Below are 19,746 nucleotides of genomic sequence, written 5' to 3'. Positions count from 1 at the left end.
TATATCCTTGAGGCTGTCATGATATCATTGGTATTACAGAAACCTGGTGGGATGGGATGCATGATTGGAGTGTTGGTATGGAAGGGTACGGCTTGCTCAGGAAGGACAGACAGGGAAAAAAGGGAGGAGGGGTTGCCTTGTATATTAAAAATGTACACACTTGGACTGAAGTGGAGATGAACGTAGGAGATAGCTGTGTAGAGAGTCTCTGGGTTAAGCTAAAAGGGGTAAAAAATGAGGGTGATGTCATGCTAGGAGTCTACTACAGGCCACCTAGCCAGGTGGAAGAGGTGGATGAGGCCTTTTTTAAACAATTAACAAAACTATCCAAAGCCCAAGATTTGGTGGTGATGGGGGACTTCAACTATCCAGACATATGTTGGGAAACTAACACAGCGGGGCACAGGCTATCCAATAAGTTTCTGGACTGCATTGGAGACAACTTTCTGTTTCAGAAGGTTGAAAAAGCTACCAGAGGAGAAGCTGTTCTGGATTTGATTTTAACAAATAGGGAGGAACTAGTTGAGAACTTGAAAGTGGAAGACAGTATGGGGGACAGTGATCACGAAATAATAGAATTCATGATCTTAAGGAAAGGTAGAAGGGAGACCAGCACAATTGAGGTAATGGATTTCAGGAAGGCAGATTTTGATAAGCTCAGAGAACTTGTAGGTAAGGTCCCATGGGAAGCAAGACTGAAGGGAAAAACAACTGAGGAGAGTTGGAAGTATTTCAAAGGGACGTTGTTAAGGGCCCAAAAGCAAACAATTCCGCTGTGTAGGAAAGATAGAAAATATGGCAAAAGACCGCCTTGGCTTAACAAGGAGATCTTGCATGATCTCAAAATAAAAAAGGAGTCCTATAAAAAATGGAAACTAGGACAACTAACAAAGGATGAATATAGGCAAGCAACACGGGAATGCAGGGGCAAGATTAGAAAGGCAAAGGCACAAAATGAGATTAAACTAGCTACAGGCATAAAGGGAAACAAGAAGACCTTTTATAAATACATTAAAAGCAAGAGGAAGACCAAGGACAGGGTAGGCCCACTGCTTAGTGAGGAGGGAGAAGCAGTAACAGGAAACTTGGAAATGGCGGAGATGCTCAATGACTTCTTTGTTTCGGTCTTCACCGAGAAGTCTGGAGGTGTGCCTAACGTAGTGAATACAAGCAGAGAGAGGGTAAGTTTAGAAGATAGGATACACAAAGAACAAGTTAAAAATCACTTAGGAAAGTTAGATGTCAGCAAGTCACCAGGTCCTGATGAAATGCATCCCAGGATACTCAAGGAGCTGATAGAGGAGGTATCTGAGCCTTTAGCTATGATCTTTGAAAAATCATGGAAGACAGGGGAGATTCCAGAAGACTGGAAAAGGGCAAATATTGTGCCCATCTATAAAAAGGGGAATAAGAACAACCCAGGAAACTACAGACCGGTCAGTTTAACGTCTGTCCCAGGGAAGATAATGGAGCAGGTAATTAAGGAAATCATATGCAAACACTTGGAAGGTAATAAAGTGATAGGGAATAGCCAGCATGGGTTTGTGAAGAACAAGTCATGCCAAACTAATCTGATAGCTTTCTTTGATAGGATAACGAGCCTTGTGGATAAGGGAGAAGCGGTGGATGTCATATACCTAGACTTTAGTAAGGCATTTGATACGGTCTCTCATGATATTCTTATTGATAAACTAGGCAAATATAACTTAGATAGGGCCACGATAAGGTGGGTGCATAATTGGCTGGATACCCGTAGTCAGAGAGTTGTTGTTAACGGTGCTAAATCCTGCTGGAAAGGGATAACAAGTGGAGTTCCTCAAGGGTCTGTTTTGGGACCCGTACTGTTCAATATCTTCATCAATGATGTAGATATTGGGATAAAGAGTACGCTTATTAAGTTTGCAGATGATACCAAACTGGGTGGGGTTGCAACTTCTTTGGAGGATAGGGACATAATTCAAAATGACCTTAGCAAATTAGAGAAATGGTCAGAGGTAAACAGGATGAGGTTTAATAAAGAGAAATGCAAAGTGCTCCACTTAGGAAGGAACAATCAGTTCCATACATACAAGATGGGAAGCGACTGTCTAGGAAGGAGCATGGCGGAAAGGGATCTCGGGGTCATAGTGGACCACAAGTTGAATATGAGTCAACAGTGTGACGCTGCTGCAAAAAAAGCAAATATGATTCTAGGTTGTATCAACAGGTGTGTTGTAAGCAAAACTCGTGAAGTCATTCTGCCGCTCTACTCTGCACTAGTTAGGCCTCAGCTGGAGTACTGTGTCCAGTTCTGGGCGCCACATTTCAAGAAAGATGTGGAGAAATTGGAAAGGGTACAGAGAAGAGTGACAAGAATGATTAAAGGTCTAGAGAACATGACCAATGAAGCCAGGCTTCATGAACTGGGCTTGTTTAGTTTGGAAAAAAGAAGATTAAGGGGGGACATGATAGAGGTGTTCAAATATCTAAAAGGGTGTCACAAGGAGGAAGGAGAAAATTTGTTCCTCTTGGTTTCTGAGGACAGGACAAGGAGTAATGGGCTTAAAGTGCAGCAGGGGAGGTTTAGATTGGACATTAGGAAAAAACTCCTAACTGTCAGGGTGGTCAAATATTGGAATAAATTGCCAAGGGAGGTGGTGGAATCTCCCTCTCTGGAGATATTTAAGAACAGGTTAGATAGACATCTGTCAGGGATGGTGTAGACAGAGCTTGGTCCTGCCTTGAGGGCGGGGGGCTGGACTCGATGACCTCTCGAGGTCCCTTCCAGTCCTATGATTCTATGATTCTATGCGGAGATCTGAAGCTTGTGGGAAGCTGTTGCTTTGTATGAGAAGAAAAATAAGTGTTTTTTAAAAAAAAGTGGGGGCATGGGGGAGGGGAGACGCATGCCATAGATAGGGCAATGGCTTTTTAATATGACAGCTCGATGGATGTTGTGAAATTACTTGCTTGGAGATTGCTTTCAACATAGGCGGCTTGAAAATTGCTTTCCTTGTAACAGCCAGGCATAATCATTGGCTTCAGAGCTTGCTTTTAAATCATGTTTAGCTAATATACTATTTCAGGGAGATTTGCTTGCTGGGGTTGACTTTATACAATCAGCTTTTGAAAGAATTAAGCGCTCAAAGACATGTTGGCTGCGGAGCATTTGCGGTGTCCATCAGCCATACCTCCCTGTGTCTAAGGATCTCAGGTTGCTGACACCCAGAATCTCTCTACAGTACCAGATTCCAGGCAAACCGTATGCTGGCCATTGATTTTTGCAGCTCACCCTTCTCGAGGCATCTGATTGGACCTGTGGAAGTGTGTACATTTGTGCACACAAATGGGATGAGTTAGTCACCCAGTGCTTTGACTTGCACATCCAAAGTTGGAGGGAAGAGGTCATTTGAGCAATGATAATGAGATAACTTAATCATCAAGGAGGGAAAGCAGTTAAACTATCTATATGAGCAATAGTGTTTCATCTCACATTGTTTTAATCACTTGACATCTCTAGTCATTTGTTTAACACCCGGTTTTTCAAGGGATAGTTTTTCTGCAATATCAAAGACTAGAGCTGTAAACATGACCCTTACTTGTATCTTAAGGTATCATTGCATTTACTTTCCCTGAGCCATAGCATAAGCAATGTGCTTCCGTTAAAATAATCCTGCCTTTGAGATCCATTCTTCATTGCTTTTTGATATTGACTTGGGTCCATAGATGGTCCTTTGGGTGCCGGTGGGACACGGGACTGCTGTCTCTCTAATTGGAGAACTACGCATGAGCAGATGGTTGCATTTGCCAGGGTTTGTGTTATATGAGACCCGAGCATTGGCAAGGCGCTTGTTTTCATCTACTGTATTGTGCGAGAATCCCGAAATCTTGGAATGCAAAATGGCATTGAGGCCCCTCGCCGGCATTTCCTGTGGGACACCAGATGGAGGGAATGTCTCCGAGGGCCAAGCCCTCAGACGGAGGGAGCTGCTTTAGCTGTCATTGTAAACATCAGCTGCTCACCGTCCCTGTGGGCCCTGCTAAAAGGCACCCTTGCGGTTTTTGGACACGCTCCCTCAAGGTGTCTGCTGCTGCAATGGCCAGTAGGTATTGCCGGTGTTTGAAGAGAGAGGCCTTGAAGTGAAAAGGAAACTTCTAGAATAGCTGTGGGGACTCATGCCTCCGAGAGCCGAAGTCCTCAATGGCAGCTACGGGGTTGCAAGTCTTGTGGACTAAACTCTGCCTCTGCAGATTATGCTGGGGGCTTGGCTGCGTCTTTTGAAGCGGGGTATCCAGTAAGGATGTTAAAATGCGATTATCTGACTAATCCTATAGTTGATACAGTTTGTATCGACTGTACGATTAGTCGATATGCGCTGCTCTGCAGAGCCGCAGCAGGGTAGTTCCAGCAGCTGACTCGAGCCGGGACTGAGCAGTCCTGGCTCATGCTGGCTCCAGAGCAACCAGCACTGTGGCTCTGCATTTTAACTGTAGTAAGAGCCGCCGGGCTCTTACTACATTTAAGATGCAGAGGCACAGTGATCAGTGCGAGCTGGGACTGCTCGGCTTGCGCTGAGTCCAGCAGCCCCTGTTTGCAGCAGCCAGCCCTGGCAGCAAGGGCAGGGAAGGACTAGTCGAGTTGCTACTCAGCTATCGGAGAAGCGTTTGCTTATCGGATAGTCAACTAGGCGCTCACATCCAGAGCCGGCCCACAACATTTTGGCACCTGAGGTGGGGAGCACAAATGACACCCCCATGGCCCCTCGCTTGGGCCAAAACTTTGAAAAGTCTCAATTCTGCCTTTTTCCTGTTCTACTCCTCTCCTAGTACTGCTCTGCTACCTACATATGCACCAGCAGCAGTCACAATTTTCTACACTCTGGGTCCTAATGGCACCCCCCACAGTCTGGCACCTGAGGCGGCCGCCTCCGTTCACCTCATGGTAAGGCCAGTCCTGCTCCCATCCCTAGTATCCAGCTCAACCAGCAGGTTTCAAGTTAGATCATGAGGTTTTCGGGGTCTGCCTTGCAGTTGTAGTACAGCACTGAGCACCCGGGGCGTACTACCAGAAATCGGCCATGAGAGTTAAAGTCCCTCTGCAGATGTTGGTGGGTTTGAGGTTGGTTGTTTTTATAAACTGGGTTTCCGTTTCCTCGTGGAGCAGGAAAGTATTTACGCAATGGATCTCCACCGTATGCGTTGGGAAGTGTGTTTGACTTCTATGTTTGGAACCGGTAGATGCCTTTCCTAGTGTTTGAAATTACTGATAGTAATTATGCACACTCAGAGCAGATGTGTGATAAAAATAAATCTTATCGCACTGGGGAGCTTTCTCGGCAGAGAGAGAGAGAGACAAATATTTGGTTTAGTGCTGCTGCATTCGCAGTGGTTCTCAGGATAACACTGTCCTGTCCGGAGCATACGTGACCCGGTCCTGCAATCCTGACTCCAGTGACTGGACACATTGGCTCCAACAAGACTGCTCCTGTCAATAAGGACTGCGGGTTGGGCCCCATGCTGACATCACTCCCCTGGCTGAGCTGCCTTAAAATGCTCTCTCGAAGTCGCCAGCGTACACAAGCCGGAGGAGCTGATGTGTGAGTATCGAGCGGGATCAGTGAACAGAGCACCCATGACTTGTGTGCTGCTACAAACAGCTGAGTTTCCCATCAGGATTTTGTAGAGTGGAGCATTAGCGCAGCGGGACCATGAAACTAGCATTCCTGCTTTATTGCTCCTCTCCCTTCCACATGTGCAGAATATCCGCTGCCTCTTCTTTACCTGTCCTCTTCGCAGGCTGATAACCCACAGCTGCCTCTCAAAGCTCTGCAGCTCCATTTATAGCCGCCTTCAATTAAAACTGGGTCTCCTCTATAATTAAAAAGGCTTGCGGAGGCTTGGGCCTCATATTAAAAGATAAAGAGGCTGTGGTGTAGGAATCCAGGCAGCCACCTTGTTCTTTGTGCTAATGGCTAATCAGGTGTATGATTTAGAGTGATACCGCATAAGCTGGGTTTTTAATTACAGACCAGTGTAGCCGTCAATAGTCGGCCACGGCAGCCTGGGTGGTAAGAGATCAGAGCAGCGCTGCCACTAATTCCTCAGTCTCCAGGAGCTACCTGCCAGCACCGCAAGGAACTGCATGAAACTTCTCGGGCACATGGCGGCCTGCACGTGTGTTGTGCAACATGCCAGGCTGCGCCTTCGCCCCCTACAGGCTCGATTCGTCGGCGTGCACAAGCCCAACGGGCACCTGCTGGGCATTCTGGTCCCGCTTCCACCTCTGTTCTCCACTCCCTCGACTGGTGGCTTCAGCCTCAGGACATCCGTGCTGGAGTGCCCTTCACCAACCCTCCATGGCTCTGGTCACAGCCGCCTCTGAGACAGGCACCTGGGCGGTTCCAGAAGGCAGGGACTCTGGTTGCGAGCAGCGCTCTCACTGCACGTGGATGCTGGAGAGTTCAGAGCGGTTTGCCTTGCTGGCCACACCTTTCTGCCCCAGCCACAGGGCAAGTGCATCGCAGTACTGACAGAGCACACGCAGGGGCGTGCTCTATAGACGGGGCGGCGCTCGCTCCTCTCCCCTGGACCTAGAAGCCCTTTGCCCTACAGGGTTCCTACTTGCCAGGGTCACAGAACAACCTGGCCGACCGTCTCAGCCGCTCCTTCAGCACCCTCAGGGCAGACCCCAGAGGTGGGGTCATCCCCATATGAACCTCTTAACCACAGGGAGCAAAAGGAAGAGCCACTGGTTCTGCTTCTTTCGGAATCACAGTCCCGGCTCCTTGGCAGACACGTTCCACCTCTTGTGGTCCAATCACCTGCCTTACGCATGCCCACTCTTCCTGCTAGGTCCCAAGATCCAGCAGGACAAGATGGCGATCATCCTCCTAACGCCCACGTGGCTCCAGCAGCATTGGTTCACCAGACTGTACAGTCTATCGGTAGACAAGCCAATAGTCTTCCTGCTCTATCCTGATCTCATCACTCAGGACCGTGGCCAGTTGCAGCATCCTAACCAGGAGACCCTTCACCTCATGGCATGGAAACGCCATGGCTAAACCAACTGGAGCTCCAGTACTTGGACTTGGTCCTGATAGGTAGTCTGGGCAGCATACCCAGTGGGAGCATTTCTTGGTTTGGCTCCTCCAGAAGGACATTCGCCCACAACAGGCAGCCATATCTTTGGTGCTTGGATACCTTTTACACCTAAAACACCAGGGACTGGTACTATCCTCCATTAAGGTCCACTTAGTGGCCATTTCCACCTTTCACCCAAAGTGGAGGACAGATTTTGGTTTGCCAGCCTCCTGGTAGAAATTTCCTCATGGGTCTGGAGAGGCTGAGACACCCTGTTCCTAGGTGGGATCTTAACCTGGTCCTACCTCAACTCATGCCTCCTCACTCTTTGAAGACCTTGTGACCTGCTCTCTGTCCACCCTGGATGGTGGTGGCCTTCTGAGTGTTTATAATTTCAACCAGATGAGTCTCAGAGCTCCAACCCCTTATCTCCAAACCCCATACATTGACTTGTACAAGGACAAAGTGCAACTCTACCCTTACCTGGCATTTCTGCCCAAGATAGTCTCCAGCTTCCATGTCAACCAGGACATATTCCTACCAGTGTTCTTCCCAAAGCCACACACCAACTCTCAGGAGCAGGTCCTCCATTCACTAGATGACAGACGCGCCCTCGCTTTCTGTATTGAATGCACAAAGCTCTTTGGTAAGTCTCTGCAGCTGTTCATTGCAATAGTTGACAGGATGGACTCCCCATCTCAACCCAGTGCTTCTCGTTGTGACTCAGATCCTACATCAGAACCTGGCCCTGGCCCTGGCATTGACAGCTCACTGACTGAGAGCACAGGCTTCTTCAGCAGCATTCCTTGCACAGATCTCCATTCAGGACGTTTGCAGGGCAGCAACGTGGTTGCTTTGCGTCGCGCTATGCCATCACTCAACAGGCAAGGGGTGGCACATCGCTTGGTAGAGCAGTTCTTCTGGCAGCAGCGTAGTAACTTATGACCCCTTCTCCAGGTAAACTACTGGGGAGTCACCTGCTGAAATGCACCCAAGCAATCAGTGGAAGAAGGACAAGTGGTTACCTGCCTTACCTAACTGCTGTTCTTCGAGACGTGTTGCTCTTGTCCATTCCAGTTCCCACCCACCTCCCCTCTGTCAGACTATTCCAGCAAGGAGAAACTGAAGGGGTGGGGGCAAGGGAGTAGGCAGAGCCCCATATACTGCCCCAGGAAGGTGCCACTCTAGGGTGCTGCATGGCTTACCCCCTTGGTACCATGAGGAGTAACATGCAAAAGGTGCACGCATGTAACTGGTGGAATGGACATGAGCAACACTTCTCGAAGAGCAACAGTCACAAGAGGTCGGTAAACCATTTTATCTTTTGAAACAGAACTTTTTCACACCCCCATCGTCAATTCTGAGTGACTTCAATAGAGTTTCTCAGGATTTAACTGAGATCTGAATTTAGCCCTTGCACTATTTCAGGTATTTTTTAATTGTCTGGGAAAAATAGGAACGGCCTTGGTTACATAGCATGTGCCAGACTGTTTTAGGACTCTGAATTTTTTGTTTTCAGGTGCAAAGGGTTAGGAAAGTAGGGGAGGAGTAGAAAGTGCAAACGGGAAGGTGTGGAGAATAGGGGCGTGAAAGAATGTGAAAGGTTAACCGGTAGGCCTCACCTTTAACGGTATGCGGCAGGCCCAGCCTGGCAGGAGCAGCTCCCATCCATGGAGGGAGGCAGGGGGTGCTCCAGATCACCCACCCCCATTTAATCACATTTAACTGGTTCAACAAAGTTTTATGTAGGGGCCTAAAGGAGGGGCAAGAAAGAGCTGGGCTGGGCTGGGCTGGGCCGGGGCAGGAAGAAGGAGTGAGAGTCATGGAGGGGGAAAAGCTGGGGCCAGGGTGGCCTTGGCCTGGGTCCCCTCAGGCTGGGAGGGGTGTGTGTGAGTGTAGCAAGCAGGAGGCTCAGCCCCCTGGTATACTTTGAAGCCAGATGGACATAGGAGATGGAAGTGTTGAGAGTCTCTGGGTTAGGCTAAAAGGGGTTAAAAACAAGGGTGATGTCATGCGAGGAGTCTACTACAGGCCACCTACCCAGGTGGAAGAAGTGGATGAGGCTTTTTTTTAAACAACTAACAAAATCATCCTAAGCCCAGGATTTGGTGGTGAAGGGGGACTTCAACTCTCCAGATATATGTTGGGAAAATAACACAGTGGGGCACAGATGATCCAATAAGTTCTTGGACTGCATTGAAGACAACTTTTTATTTCAGAAGACTGAAAAAGCTACAGGGGGGAAGCTGTTCTAGATTTGATCCTAACAAATAGGGAGGAACTGGTTGAGAATTTGAAAGTGGAAGGCAGCTTGGGTGAAAGTGACCATGAAATCGTAGAGTTCACGATTCTAAGGAAGGGTAGAAGGGAGAACAGCAAAATAGAGACAATGGATTTTGGGAAGGCGGATTTTGGTAAGCTCAGAGAGCTGATAGGTAAGGTCCCGTGGGAATCAAGACTGAGGGGAAAAACAACTGAAGAGAGTTGGCAGTTTTTCAAAGGGACATTGTTAAGGGCCCAAAAGCAAGCTATTCCGCTGTGTTGGAAAGATAGAAAATATGGCAAAAGACCGCCTTGGCTTAACCACGAGACCTTGCATGATCTAAAAATAAAAAAGGAGTCCTATAAAAAATGGAAAGTAGGACAAATGACAAAGGATGAATAAAGGCAAACAGCACAGGAATGCAGGGACAAGATTAGAAAGGCAAAGGCACAAAATGAGCTCAAACTAGCTACGGCAGTAGCTACCAACCAGTAGATGGGGGTCTACTGGTAGATCTTGGCACCTCTGACAGGTGATCCTGACAGGTTTGGCTGGGAGGCTATCAAGTGCCGGCACTGCCCCTCTCTGCACTGCCATGCTGCTCCTGCCCTCTGCCTTGGAGGTGCCCCTCACCCCTGAAAGCCTCCTGCTTGCTGTACAGCACACAGGAAAAAGAGGAAGGGGTGCTGATGTCAGGGTGCCCCTCCCTCCACCCTGTACCCCATCTCCACAGAGCAGAGGGGGGTAGGGAGGGAGAGAGAGTTTGCTGGCTGCTTTTAGGAGTGGTGCAGGGCCAAGGCAGGGATGAGCCTGCCATAGCCCTCTGTACCCCCACCCAGAAGACACCTGTGGTAAGCAGTGCCCAGCTGGAGCCAGCATTCCGAACCCTGCTCCCAGGCCCGAACCTCTCCTGCACCCAAACCCCTGCCCCCAGCCTGATAAAAGTGAATGAGATGAGGGAGGGAGGATGAAGTGAGCAGGGGCAGGAAGGAGGCAGGTAAGGATGTTTGGGTTTGAGGTAGATCCTGGATTGCACTTAAATTCAAAAAGTGATCTTGTGCTTAAAAAGGTTGGGGACCACTGAGCTACAGGAATAAAGGGAAACAAGAAGACTTTTTATAAATACATTAGAAGCAAGAGGAAGACCAAGGACAGGGTAGGCCCACTGGTCAGTGAGGAGGGAGAAACAGTAACAGGAAACTTGGAAATGGCAGAGACGCTTAATGACTTCTTTGTTTTGGTCTTCACCAAGAAGTCTGAAGGAATGCCTAACGTAGTGAATGCTAGTGGGAAGGGGGTAGGTTTAGAAGATAAAATAAAAAAAGGACAAGTTAAAAATCACCTAGAAAAGTTAGATGCCTGCAAGTCACCAGGGCCTGGTGAAATGCATCCTACAATACTCAAGGAGCTGATAGAGGAGGTATCTGAGCCTCTAGCTATCATGTTTGGAAAATCATGGGAGACAGGAGAGATTCCAGAAGACTGGAAAAGGGCAATATAGTGCCCATTTTTAAAAAGGGAAATAAGAACAACCCAGCAAACTACAGACTAGTTAGTTTAACTTCTGTGCCAGGGAAGATAATGGAGCAAGTAATTAAGGAAATCATCTGAAAACACTTGGAAGGTGGCAAGGTGATAGGGAACAGCCAGCATGGATTTGTAAAGAACAAATCATGTCAAACCAATCTGATAGCTTTCTTTGATAGGATAACAAGTCTTGTGGATAAGGGAGAAGCGGTGGATGTGGTATACCTAGACTTCAGTAAGGCATTTGATATGGTCTCGCATGATATTCTTATCAATAAACTAGGCAAATACAACTTAGATGGGGCTACTATCAGGCAGGTGCATAACTGGCTGTATAACTGTACTCAGAGAGTAGTTATTAATGGTTCACAATCCTGCTGGAAAGGTGTAAGAAGTGGGGTTCCTCAGGGGTCTGTTTTGGGACCGGCTCTGTTCAATATCTTCATCAGCGATTTAGATATTGGCATAGAAAGTACGCTTATTAAGTTTGCAGATGATACCAAGCTGGGAGAGGTTGCGACTGCTCTGGAGGATAGGGTCATAATTCAAAATGATCTGGACAAAGTGGAGAAATGGTCTGAGGTAAACAGGATGAAGTTTAATAAAGACAAATGCAAAGTGCTCCACTTAGGAAGGAACAATCAGTTTCACACATACAGAATGGGAAGCGACTGTCTTGGAAGGAGTACGGCAGAAAGGGATCTAGGAATAATAGTGGACCACAAGCTGAATATGAGTCAGCAGTGTGATGCTGTTGCAAAAAAAGCAAACATGATTCTGGGATGCATTAACGTGTGTTGTGAGGAAGACATGAGAAGTCATTCTTCCGCTCTACTCTGCACTGGTTAGGCCTCAGTTGGAGTATTGTGTCCAGTTCTGGGCACCGCATTTCAAGAAAGATGTGGAGAAATTGGAGAGGGTCCAGAGAAGAGCAAAACGAATGATGAAAGGTCTAGAGAACATGACCTATGAAGGAAGCCTGAAAGAATTGGGTTTGTTTAGTTTAGAAAAGGGAAGATTGGGGAGGGGAGACATGATAGCAGTTTTCAGGTATCTAAATGGGTGTCATGAGGAGGGAGAAAACTTGTTCATCTTGGCCTCTGAGGATAGAACAAGAAGCAATGGGCTTAAACCACAGCAAGGGAGGGCCTGCACGACCTCTCCACTCCACCATTGACTTTCCAATATGTTGTATTCCACACCGTTTGCACCCCTTTTACATCCAGTGGGCAGCAATTACCACGGACCACTGTGTCCTAGACATTATCAAGTGCGGATACTCCATTCCCCTCATTTCTGTCCCACTAGCCTCCCACCCTTCTCGTCCCCAGTGGGTGCTTACTTCACATGGCTCCTGGAGCTGGTCGGCATGTCCCTCTTGTTCCTAGGCACAGTGCCAGCCAAGCGGCTCTGCCGATGGGTTCTCGGCCAACGGGAAATGCAGAGCCAGCACTCGGAGTGGGGGCAGTGCGGTGAGCCCCCTGAGCATAAGAACCAGAGGGACATGTTGGCCACTTCCTGGAGCTGTGCAGAGCCAGCTAGGGAGGGAGCCTGACTCTGCCGCCAATTGGACTTTTAATGGCTCACTCGGTGGTGCTGACCAGAGCTGCCAGGGAGCCTTTTTGACCTAGTGGGAGGTAGGTAAGTCTTTTATAGGCATGGTTTTCAGTCGGGCACGTCGGAATCTTCCGCGGGTAAATCAGCTCATCTAGCTATTTCTCTTGTTTTATAACATGCTACGTAAAAAGCACTAGTAAAGTCTGTAGAAGCTAGACTTTCATACAGACAAGGACTTGTTTATACTGCTTTATGTACTATACGCTGACATGTAAGTGCAATATTTATACTTCAATTGATGTATAATTATAGGGTAAAAATGAGAAAATCAGCAATTTTTCAGTCACATTGGGCTGTGACACTTTTTTTTGTATTTTTATGTCTGATTCTGTAAGCTAGTAGTTTTTCAGCAAGATGTAACTTTGTGATACACAAGAGAAGTCAGATTCCTGAAAGGGATACAATAGTCTGGCAAAGTTAAGAACCACCGCTTTATGGTATTTTACCAAAGGGAGAAACTGAGACACAGACAGAATAAATGACATGCCTGAGGCTAGCCAGTGAGTCAGTGGCAGAACTGGGAAGAAAACCCATAAGTTTGACTCTCAGTCCCTCTCTCTATCCGCTTACTCCCCTGTGGAATTGCTAACGCAAGTATGCTATGAGCATTACTTAGTCTGCAGTTCCCTTTCGCCTTACCCAACATTCTGTTACAAATGGCGTTTGCTGACCAAAAGATCATGGCTTCCAAGGCAAATTCCTGTTTGTTTTTGGAACGGTTGTGAGGAGGTTCTTCCTTACCAATATCTAATTATTTTTACATGCGTTGGGTGCACGATCCCCTGCATTTAGCTTCCATGCAGAAAATGCAGCTTCCCGCTTGGAGACATCAGCAAATCATGTAACGAAGAATTAATTGAAAACAAGTGTTCTTGGATCCTTATCCTAGGGCAACCCCCTGAAATCCTCTTAGCGGGGGGAAGTTCTTAGAAGTTCTGGCCCCTTGTTCAAACAAAGGCAAATCTAGTGGGTTTCTGCAGCCAGGAAGGCAAATTAATGCTACCACCTGTCTGCATGTGCAGCCAAATATATTTGTTATTCATTCTTGTGTGTCCGATGGCACAGAAAATAGATTTTTCAGCTCCCGTCTCAACAGCTGGTACAACCCTGATTGCTGGGACTTCCTATTAATCAAGGCACCAAGACGTGCCAGTGGAGTAGGTAACGTTAAACTACATTGGTTGTTGGCCTCATTCGCTGCCCAGTGGACACTAAGCTGGAGTGAGCCCCTGGTGGGGAGGAAAGTTTGCCAGTAGCTGGCTCAGTGGGTTTCTAAGCAACCCCCACAGCACTGGGGGATCTGGACCTGGACAGGGAGACCTAGAGATGGAGCACGGACAGCTGAAAAGCTGGCAGGGCCAGGGGTCCTGCTACCTGGGGGAGATGCTGAATTAGTGCCCTTGGGGATGACTCTGGCACTAGGGGTCTGATCCTGCGAGATGCTGAGCTCCCTCAAATCCAGATCAATAAGATCCAAAGGGTGCTAAGTGCCTTGCAGGATTGGGCCCTGTTTGAACGTGCACAGTGCTACAGTGGAGGAGGGGTTTTCTGGGGGCTGGAATCTGCTCAGGAAATCTCCGGGATATCTCAGCAGCCATGTCTCAGTGAGGTGGGAGTGAAAAGCCCTTTGACCTCAGAGAAGAGCCTCCGCAGCAGACCGTAAGCTAAAGAATCCATTTGCAACGCATAGCTGCAGCTTCACCGAACATGCAGATTTATGAGCATTCATGCCCTTATAGGATCGCAGATGGCATTCTTCCTGCTAACCATCAACGTACTTTAGGGATGCGAAAGATTAACTAGTTAACTGGTAAGCATCACCCTTAATGGGTGAGGCTTACTGGTTCCGGTTAACTAGTGGTGGCAAGAGGGTCAGGGCCTGCCGTGGGCAGAGATCCCCCTGTCTGCCCCCCCTTAACTATTTAACCAGTTAACCAATTAAACGGGATTTTACATTCCTAACATACATATGCACACCCACACTCACATACACATTTATATAACACGTATACATGTGTGGGTGCATATATTTTTCAATATAGAGTGCTTTCAGCAGCCAAGATCTGTAGGCTTAGTTTTATTGCTGCATCAGAATTCACGGCTTATAACGGGTTGTACATTTTGCTTTATTTAAAGCTCTTCTATTGGGAGGTTATTGTCACCCACTCTTCTCTGCCAGGACTTGGGTGCTGTGCACATCATACTTTCCCAAGTACAGTAGACCTCCGATAATCCGGAACCTTTGGGACCTAGGTGGTGCCGGATTATCGGATATGCTGGACTATCAGGAGGTACTATAAGCTGGTTATATATATACTGTATACATTATACTGTATATAAAGTGTTCTTAACCCTTTTTATTGTACATACTGTATACAGTATACTGTGATGTTTTAGGTTTTTTAACCCTTTTTTACCCTTTTCGCTCGGTTCAGCTGCTGCCACTGTTGCCTTGTGACTTGATTTTTGCCGAAACTCACTCACTAGGCTCTTGCCATTTTGATGCCGGACTATCAGGAGTGCTGTACAATTGGATGCCAGACTATTGGAGTTTTACTGTATAAGGAAAGGATAAAAGTAGCTGCAATCCAGCAGCGAGGGTATGAATTGTCTTAGCTGTGAAAAGCACATCTCATGCTCTTTATTTTACTTATTCAGGTTTATAACTCTCCCCAATGGTGTCCTCCAAATTGTAGATGTGCGGGAAAGCGACGCCGGGGCCTACCACTGTGTAGCCACCAATGCAGCACGAAAACGCTACAGTAACGACGCTATTCTTAGCGTCCTAAGAGGTAAGACACACAAGGGCATTTTGTGTGGCTGTGTACATCTGAGCTGGGGATTCTGCTCTCTAACGAAGGAAGAGCTTCCAGGAAATGCTGATGATGGTGTGTGGGTGTGACTATGGTTGTGGGATAGCTGGGCTGTTTCTAGGGGTGCTGTTAAATGACTCCCTTTATAAAAAAGGAGTATCCTTGCATCTGTTACTTAAAGTGCTGAACAGACTTGCACAGCTTATTCACGCATTGTACTCGGTGTGCAAAGATGAGGTGTTTTTGCCCAAGAAGTTACCAACACGACTGGGATAAAATGGTGTCCCTGGCCTCTGTTTGTCAGAGGCTGGAGAGGGATGGCACGAGACAAATCGCTTGATCATTGTCGTTGGTCCACCCTCTCTGGGGCACCTGGAGCTGGCCACCGTCAGCAGACAGGCTACAGGACTAGATGGACCTTTGGTCTGACCCAGTACGGCCGTTCTTATGTTCTCATGTTTGCTGTACTTGGTTCTAGCGCCCTAAAGCCCATGGAGTTGACCAGTGTAGATTCTCTGTGTGTCCACAGTGCATTGAGCTGTGGATGGTTCCATGCTGCGGTGTGGATATCTGGCGTGGATGCATCCTTAATCCGGGATTTTCAAAGGTGTCTCACCCTGGCTCCTTTGACTGTCCCAGCCTGAGTCCCTGTGCACCCTCTCTTATTGGGGTTGTGGCTGCTTCATGCAGGAGTCATCTGTGCGTGCGGCTGAACGGGGGGCTGCACAGGGTTCGCTGTACAGCCAGGAAATGGGTGCAAACCCATTCTGGGGTCATCTGTCCTGGAGGTAAGGGTGAAAGGATCCAGATAAGTCACACCCTGTTCGTCCTGTGACCGCCAATGGCTCTGTCAGAACCCGGCCTTTCTCCCAGGCCTGCAGGGTGACCTCTAGTCCAGTGTTTTGTAGCCATGTCAGCTGGAAGGTTCCCATTCCTGTTTGGTGCATGTTTCCTGACTCTAGCGGGGAGGGAGCCTCTCTCGGAACTGAAAGGGGGAGGAGATCAGGGGTGCACAACCTCTTCTGTGTAATAGTGTCTGCCGGGCTGATTTCTCTCTTTTGTGTGCCATTCCCGTGATTGCTTCTTACCCCCTTACTAGGGATTTAACCTGTTCCTTCGGACCCGGGGAGAGAGGTAGGGTCACAGAGATCCCCTTGGGACTGTCACCTGAGGGGCTGATCACACCACTGAACCCACCTCCCTGCCCTATAGCTCTGGGAGGGTTCAGTTACAGGGACTTTATAGCACCCAGGTGCACCACCCCAATGGGACCAAAACCCCAGATACATCCGCCTCATTCTATATAAAGGTTCTGCATAGAGAAAGCTCATAAAGTTCGCTTCCTTTATCAATGAGAGATATGTACAGCTCTTGTCCCCCACCTCTCCCTCGTTACAGTTATTTACACTGGGTTTGTTAATAAACAAAAGTGATTTTATTAAGTATAGAAAGTAGGGTTTAAGTCATTGTAAGTGAAAACAGAGCAAAGTAAGTTACTAAGTTAAAATAAAATATGCCAGCTAAGCCTAATACAATAAGAGAAATTGTTACAAATCATCATTTCTCACCCTAGTTCTTATTTCAGGTGAAGTTCTTCTCAGGCCGGAGCTGATATTTTTTCTGACCTGAGTCTAGTTGTGTCTCCCTCTCTTGTCAGAATTCTTTTGTTCCCAGATCTTTTCATGTGTCCTCTTGTGGTGGGGAGCAGTCTGTAAAGCCAACTGAAGACAATCACTGTTTGGTTCCCATTCCTTTAAATAGAATTTCCCCTTTCTCCCTCCCCCGGAAAAAATACAAAATTCAAAATGGATTCCAACCCCAAGTTGCATGATTACATGTCTTTGTAGGATCAAGCATAGTTTAGGCGTTCAGGAAAAAGCAAAAACAAAAGGAAAAACTATGTAGCACTTTGAAGACTAACAATATGGTTTAATAGGTGATGAGCTTTCATGGGTCAGACCCAGGTCCTCAGATCTGGGCCATGAAAGCTCATCACCTATTAAACCATCTTGTTAGTCTTTAAAGTGCTACATAGTTTTTCCTTTTGTTTTAGAGAGATCAGACTAACAGGGCTACTTCTCTATTACTATTCAGCAGGAAAAAGCAAGACTATTTACAGATCATTGTCTTGAGCACCAGGCTAATGAAGTCCTTAAGTACCACTAATGGCTCTCACTAGAAGACCTAGATTAATAAACAGGTTTACGCTTCACATTTATAACTTCACATACAAGAAAGATGCATGCGCACAAATAGAATATACACATTCAAGGAATTACAAGCTTTTGAATGATAGGTCACATGCCCCGATTTGCATAAACCATATTTGAGTTATGCATATTCATACTCAAACCCACATTTCCATAAAAATATGGGGGCATGGCACCACACCCAGATCCCTTGGTCTCTCTCATAACTCAGGCCTTCATAAGCCATTGTCATTGTGATATCTGAGAACTGTATGTGTAATGTCCTGCCATCCCTGGCCAATGTATAATTCATTTTGGTGGTAGGTGAAAGCCAGTTTTCTTCCTCTGACCAGACATGGTCAGGCAGGCTGTCATGGGCAGGGGTTCAAAAATCATGTGAGATGACGATTTTAAAAAACTCTTGCTTAATCACCCTGTTTAGAAAATGGAATTGAGTTGTCTGGGAAAATATCAGGCTTGTTTGTCTTTTGGAAGTTTGGTTTCTGTGTTCCATTTCTGTTTCCCCCCTGGGTGTTTTTCTTGGTGGGAAGGAATTGCAGAAGACTGTTTTAATTGGAGACCTCTTGAGCCAGAAGAGTCTTGGGAGCTACAGCATGGATATTTCCCTCCTTACCAAAATCTAGCAACATACAGAGCTTTCCATGGTGGATTCAACTTTAATCAAAGCCCATCTGATGATCCCATTTTCAGGCATTGTGTATTAAGGAGATTTGGATGTATGCATTCCTTCTGACCCCTCCTAAAAAGGAGATAACTCCTTCCTCAGGAATTCAGTTGTAATAACTATAGGTCCCTGGAATTCAGCCTAGATGACTTCAGCTCAGGAATAGACAGCAGATGAGCCTTTTAAAGGCCATGGTCTAGTTCTCATGCAAAGTGCAATAGGCATGAGCTACAAGAATGTTGCATTGGTGCTTTCGGGTTTGGTCCATCACTAGATAGGCAACAAGAGGCTAGAAATAGAGAAAATTGCACCAGATGTTAATTCGGTCTAAGCAGGACGTTTTCCAAAACCCCGTTTGCTCTTTGGGATGTCCCTTGCAGGGGAAGGAGGGTAAATGTGACACTCGAAGGCTTTTAAAGACTTTGGCCTTCTCCATACTCAGATGCTGCTGTTGGGCACGGCACAGAACAGATCACGTCCTTTCCCAGAAGCCTTCCTTGTGTTTTCAAAAGCGGCCCCATGTCTTCCACTCATCATCAAGTTTACAGATGGAGCAGCCTTAGAATCTGTCCAAGGCTCCTCTGGTCGGCTGACGCTGCCTACGGCTTTGCCAAGGAGACCCCAAACTGCAGAGCAGGGGTTGTCCCCAGAGACCCCACAACGCTGTCTACACCATGTGATGGTTGGGCTCTGAAGGGCGGCACCGGCTGGGCCCAGGCAGTAGTCTTGCTGTACGAGGGAGCCTCTCCATTGGCCTCAGAGCAGTGACCCCTGCTGACACAAGGGGTGATATCATCCCAGTGGCCTGCAGGAGGTACAGCAGGAGGTTACTGCTCCGTGAGCTTTGGGTGAGAGGATCTCTGGATGGCTGGATGCAGGGGGCCAGTTACGGGGCTGGTTAGAGTGGGACTTCCTACCCTACATTAAAGTACCAGATCTCTGCTTTGGCCCATGCCTCTTGTTCAGAAAAGTTGAGAGGAGGATAGGACCAGAGGTCAGTGTCAGAGCCAGGATTAGACGCCCGGGCTCCTGACTTCCAGTTCCACAGCCTGTTCACGAGACCTTGCTTCCCCCTGAGTGTTATCCCCATTGGAGAGTCTGAGGCACAGAATGGTTAGAGTGGCGGCCAAAGAGCCAGGTATGCTGGATGTGCCGTCCATAGGGCAAAACTCCCGTGCAAGCTCCAAGATCCTCCCCGGTCCTTTTTGTAGAAGCATCTTGCTTGTTCCTCGGCTGCTCGTGCGTTTTCATAGAGATGTCTTTGCCGTTCATCTGTCAGCAGAGAGTGTAATTAACTGCGGAGTCCAAGAACATACCTTTGATCAATGAACTGAGTTACAGAGGTAATCTGTGTTCAGTCTCCAGAGAATTCTCGAGGAGTCTTATACTCTATCTAATTACCAAATCCCGTGCGTTCCTAATGAAACACAGGGTGCCGGGAACTCTTGTATCAGGTGCTTCAGCATCCCATAGACCCTCCCCACTTTGGCCTGATGTGTTATTGATAAGTCCTATCGATCAAGCCACACTTTAGATAACCTCTCCCCAGCACCATTCGTCGAGATTTCTGCGTAATTATAGCTTGGAACTTGA

General features: G+C 47.4%; 1 protein-coding gene across 4 annotated transcripts in view; it reads left to right on the top strand.

Moving 5' to 3' along the window:
• IGDCC4 (immunoglobulin superfamily DCC subclass member 4) overlaps positions 1–19,746 on the top strand; it is a 232,508-nt gene that overhangs the window by 105,231 nt on the left and 107,531 nt on the right. For 3 of the 4 annotated variants that reach the window (XM_075896896.2, XM_075896895.2, XM_006129178.5), the window contains exon 4: positions 15,125–15,258. The exons of the other annotated variant lie outside the window; for it this stretch is intronic. In XM_075896896.2, the coding sequence (XP_075753011.2) occupies positions 15,125–15,258 (134 nt within the window). The remainder of the gene's footprint in view (positions 1–15,124; positions 15,259–19,746) is intronic. 4 annotated transcript variants of the gene reach the window in all.

The sequence above is a fragment of the Pelodiscus sinensis genome, chromosome 14 (genome assembly GCF_052426305.1).
Source record: "Pelodiscus sinensis isolate ZL-2025 chromosome 14, ASM5242630v1, whole genome shotgun sequence".
NCBI lineage: Eukaryota > Metazoa > Chordata > Testudines > Trionychidae > Pelodiscus > Pelodiscus sinensis.
The sequence above is the reverse complement of the archived record's forward strand: the minus strand, read 5'-3'. Positions and strand labels throughout refer to the sequence as shown.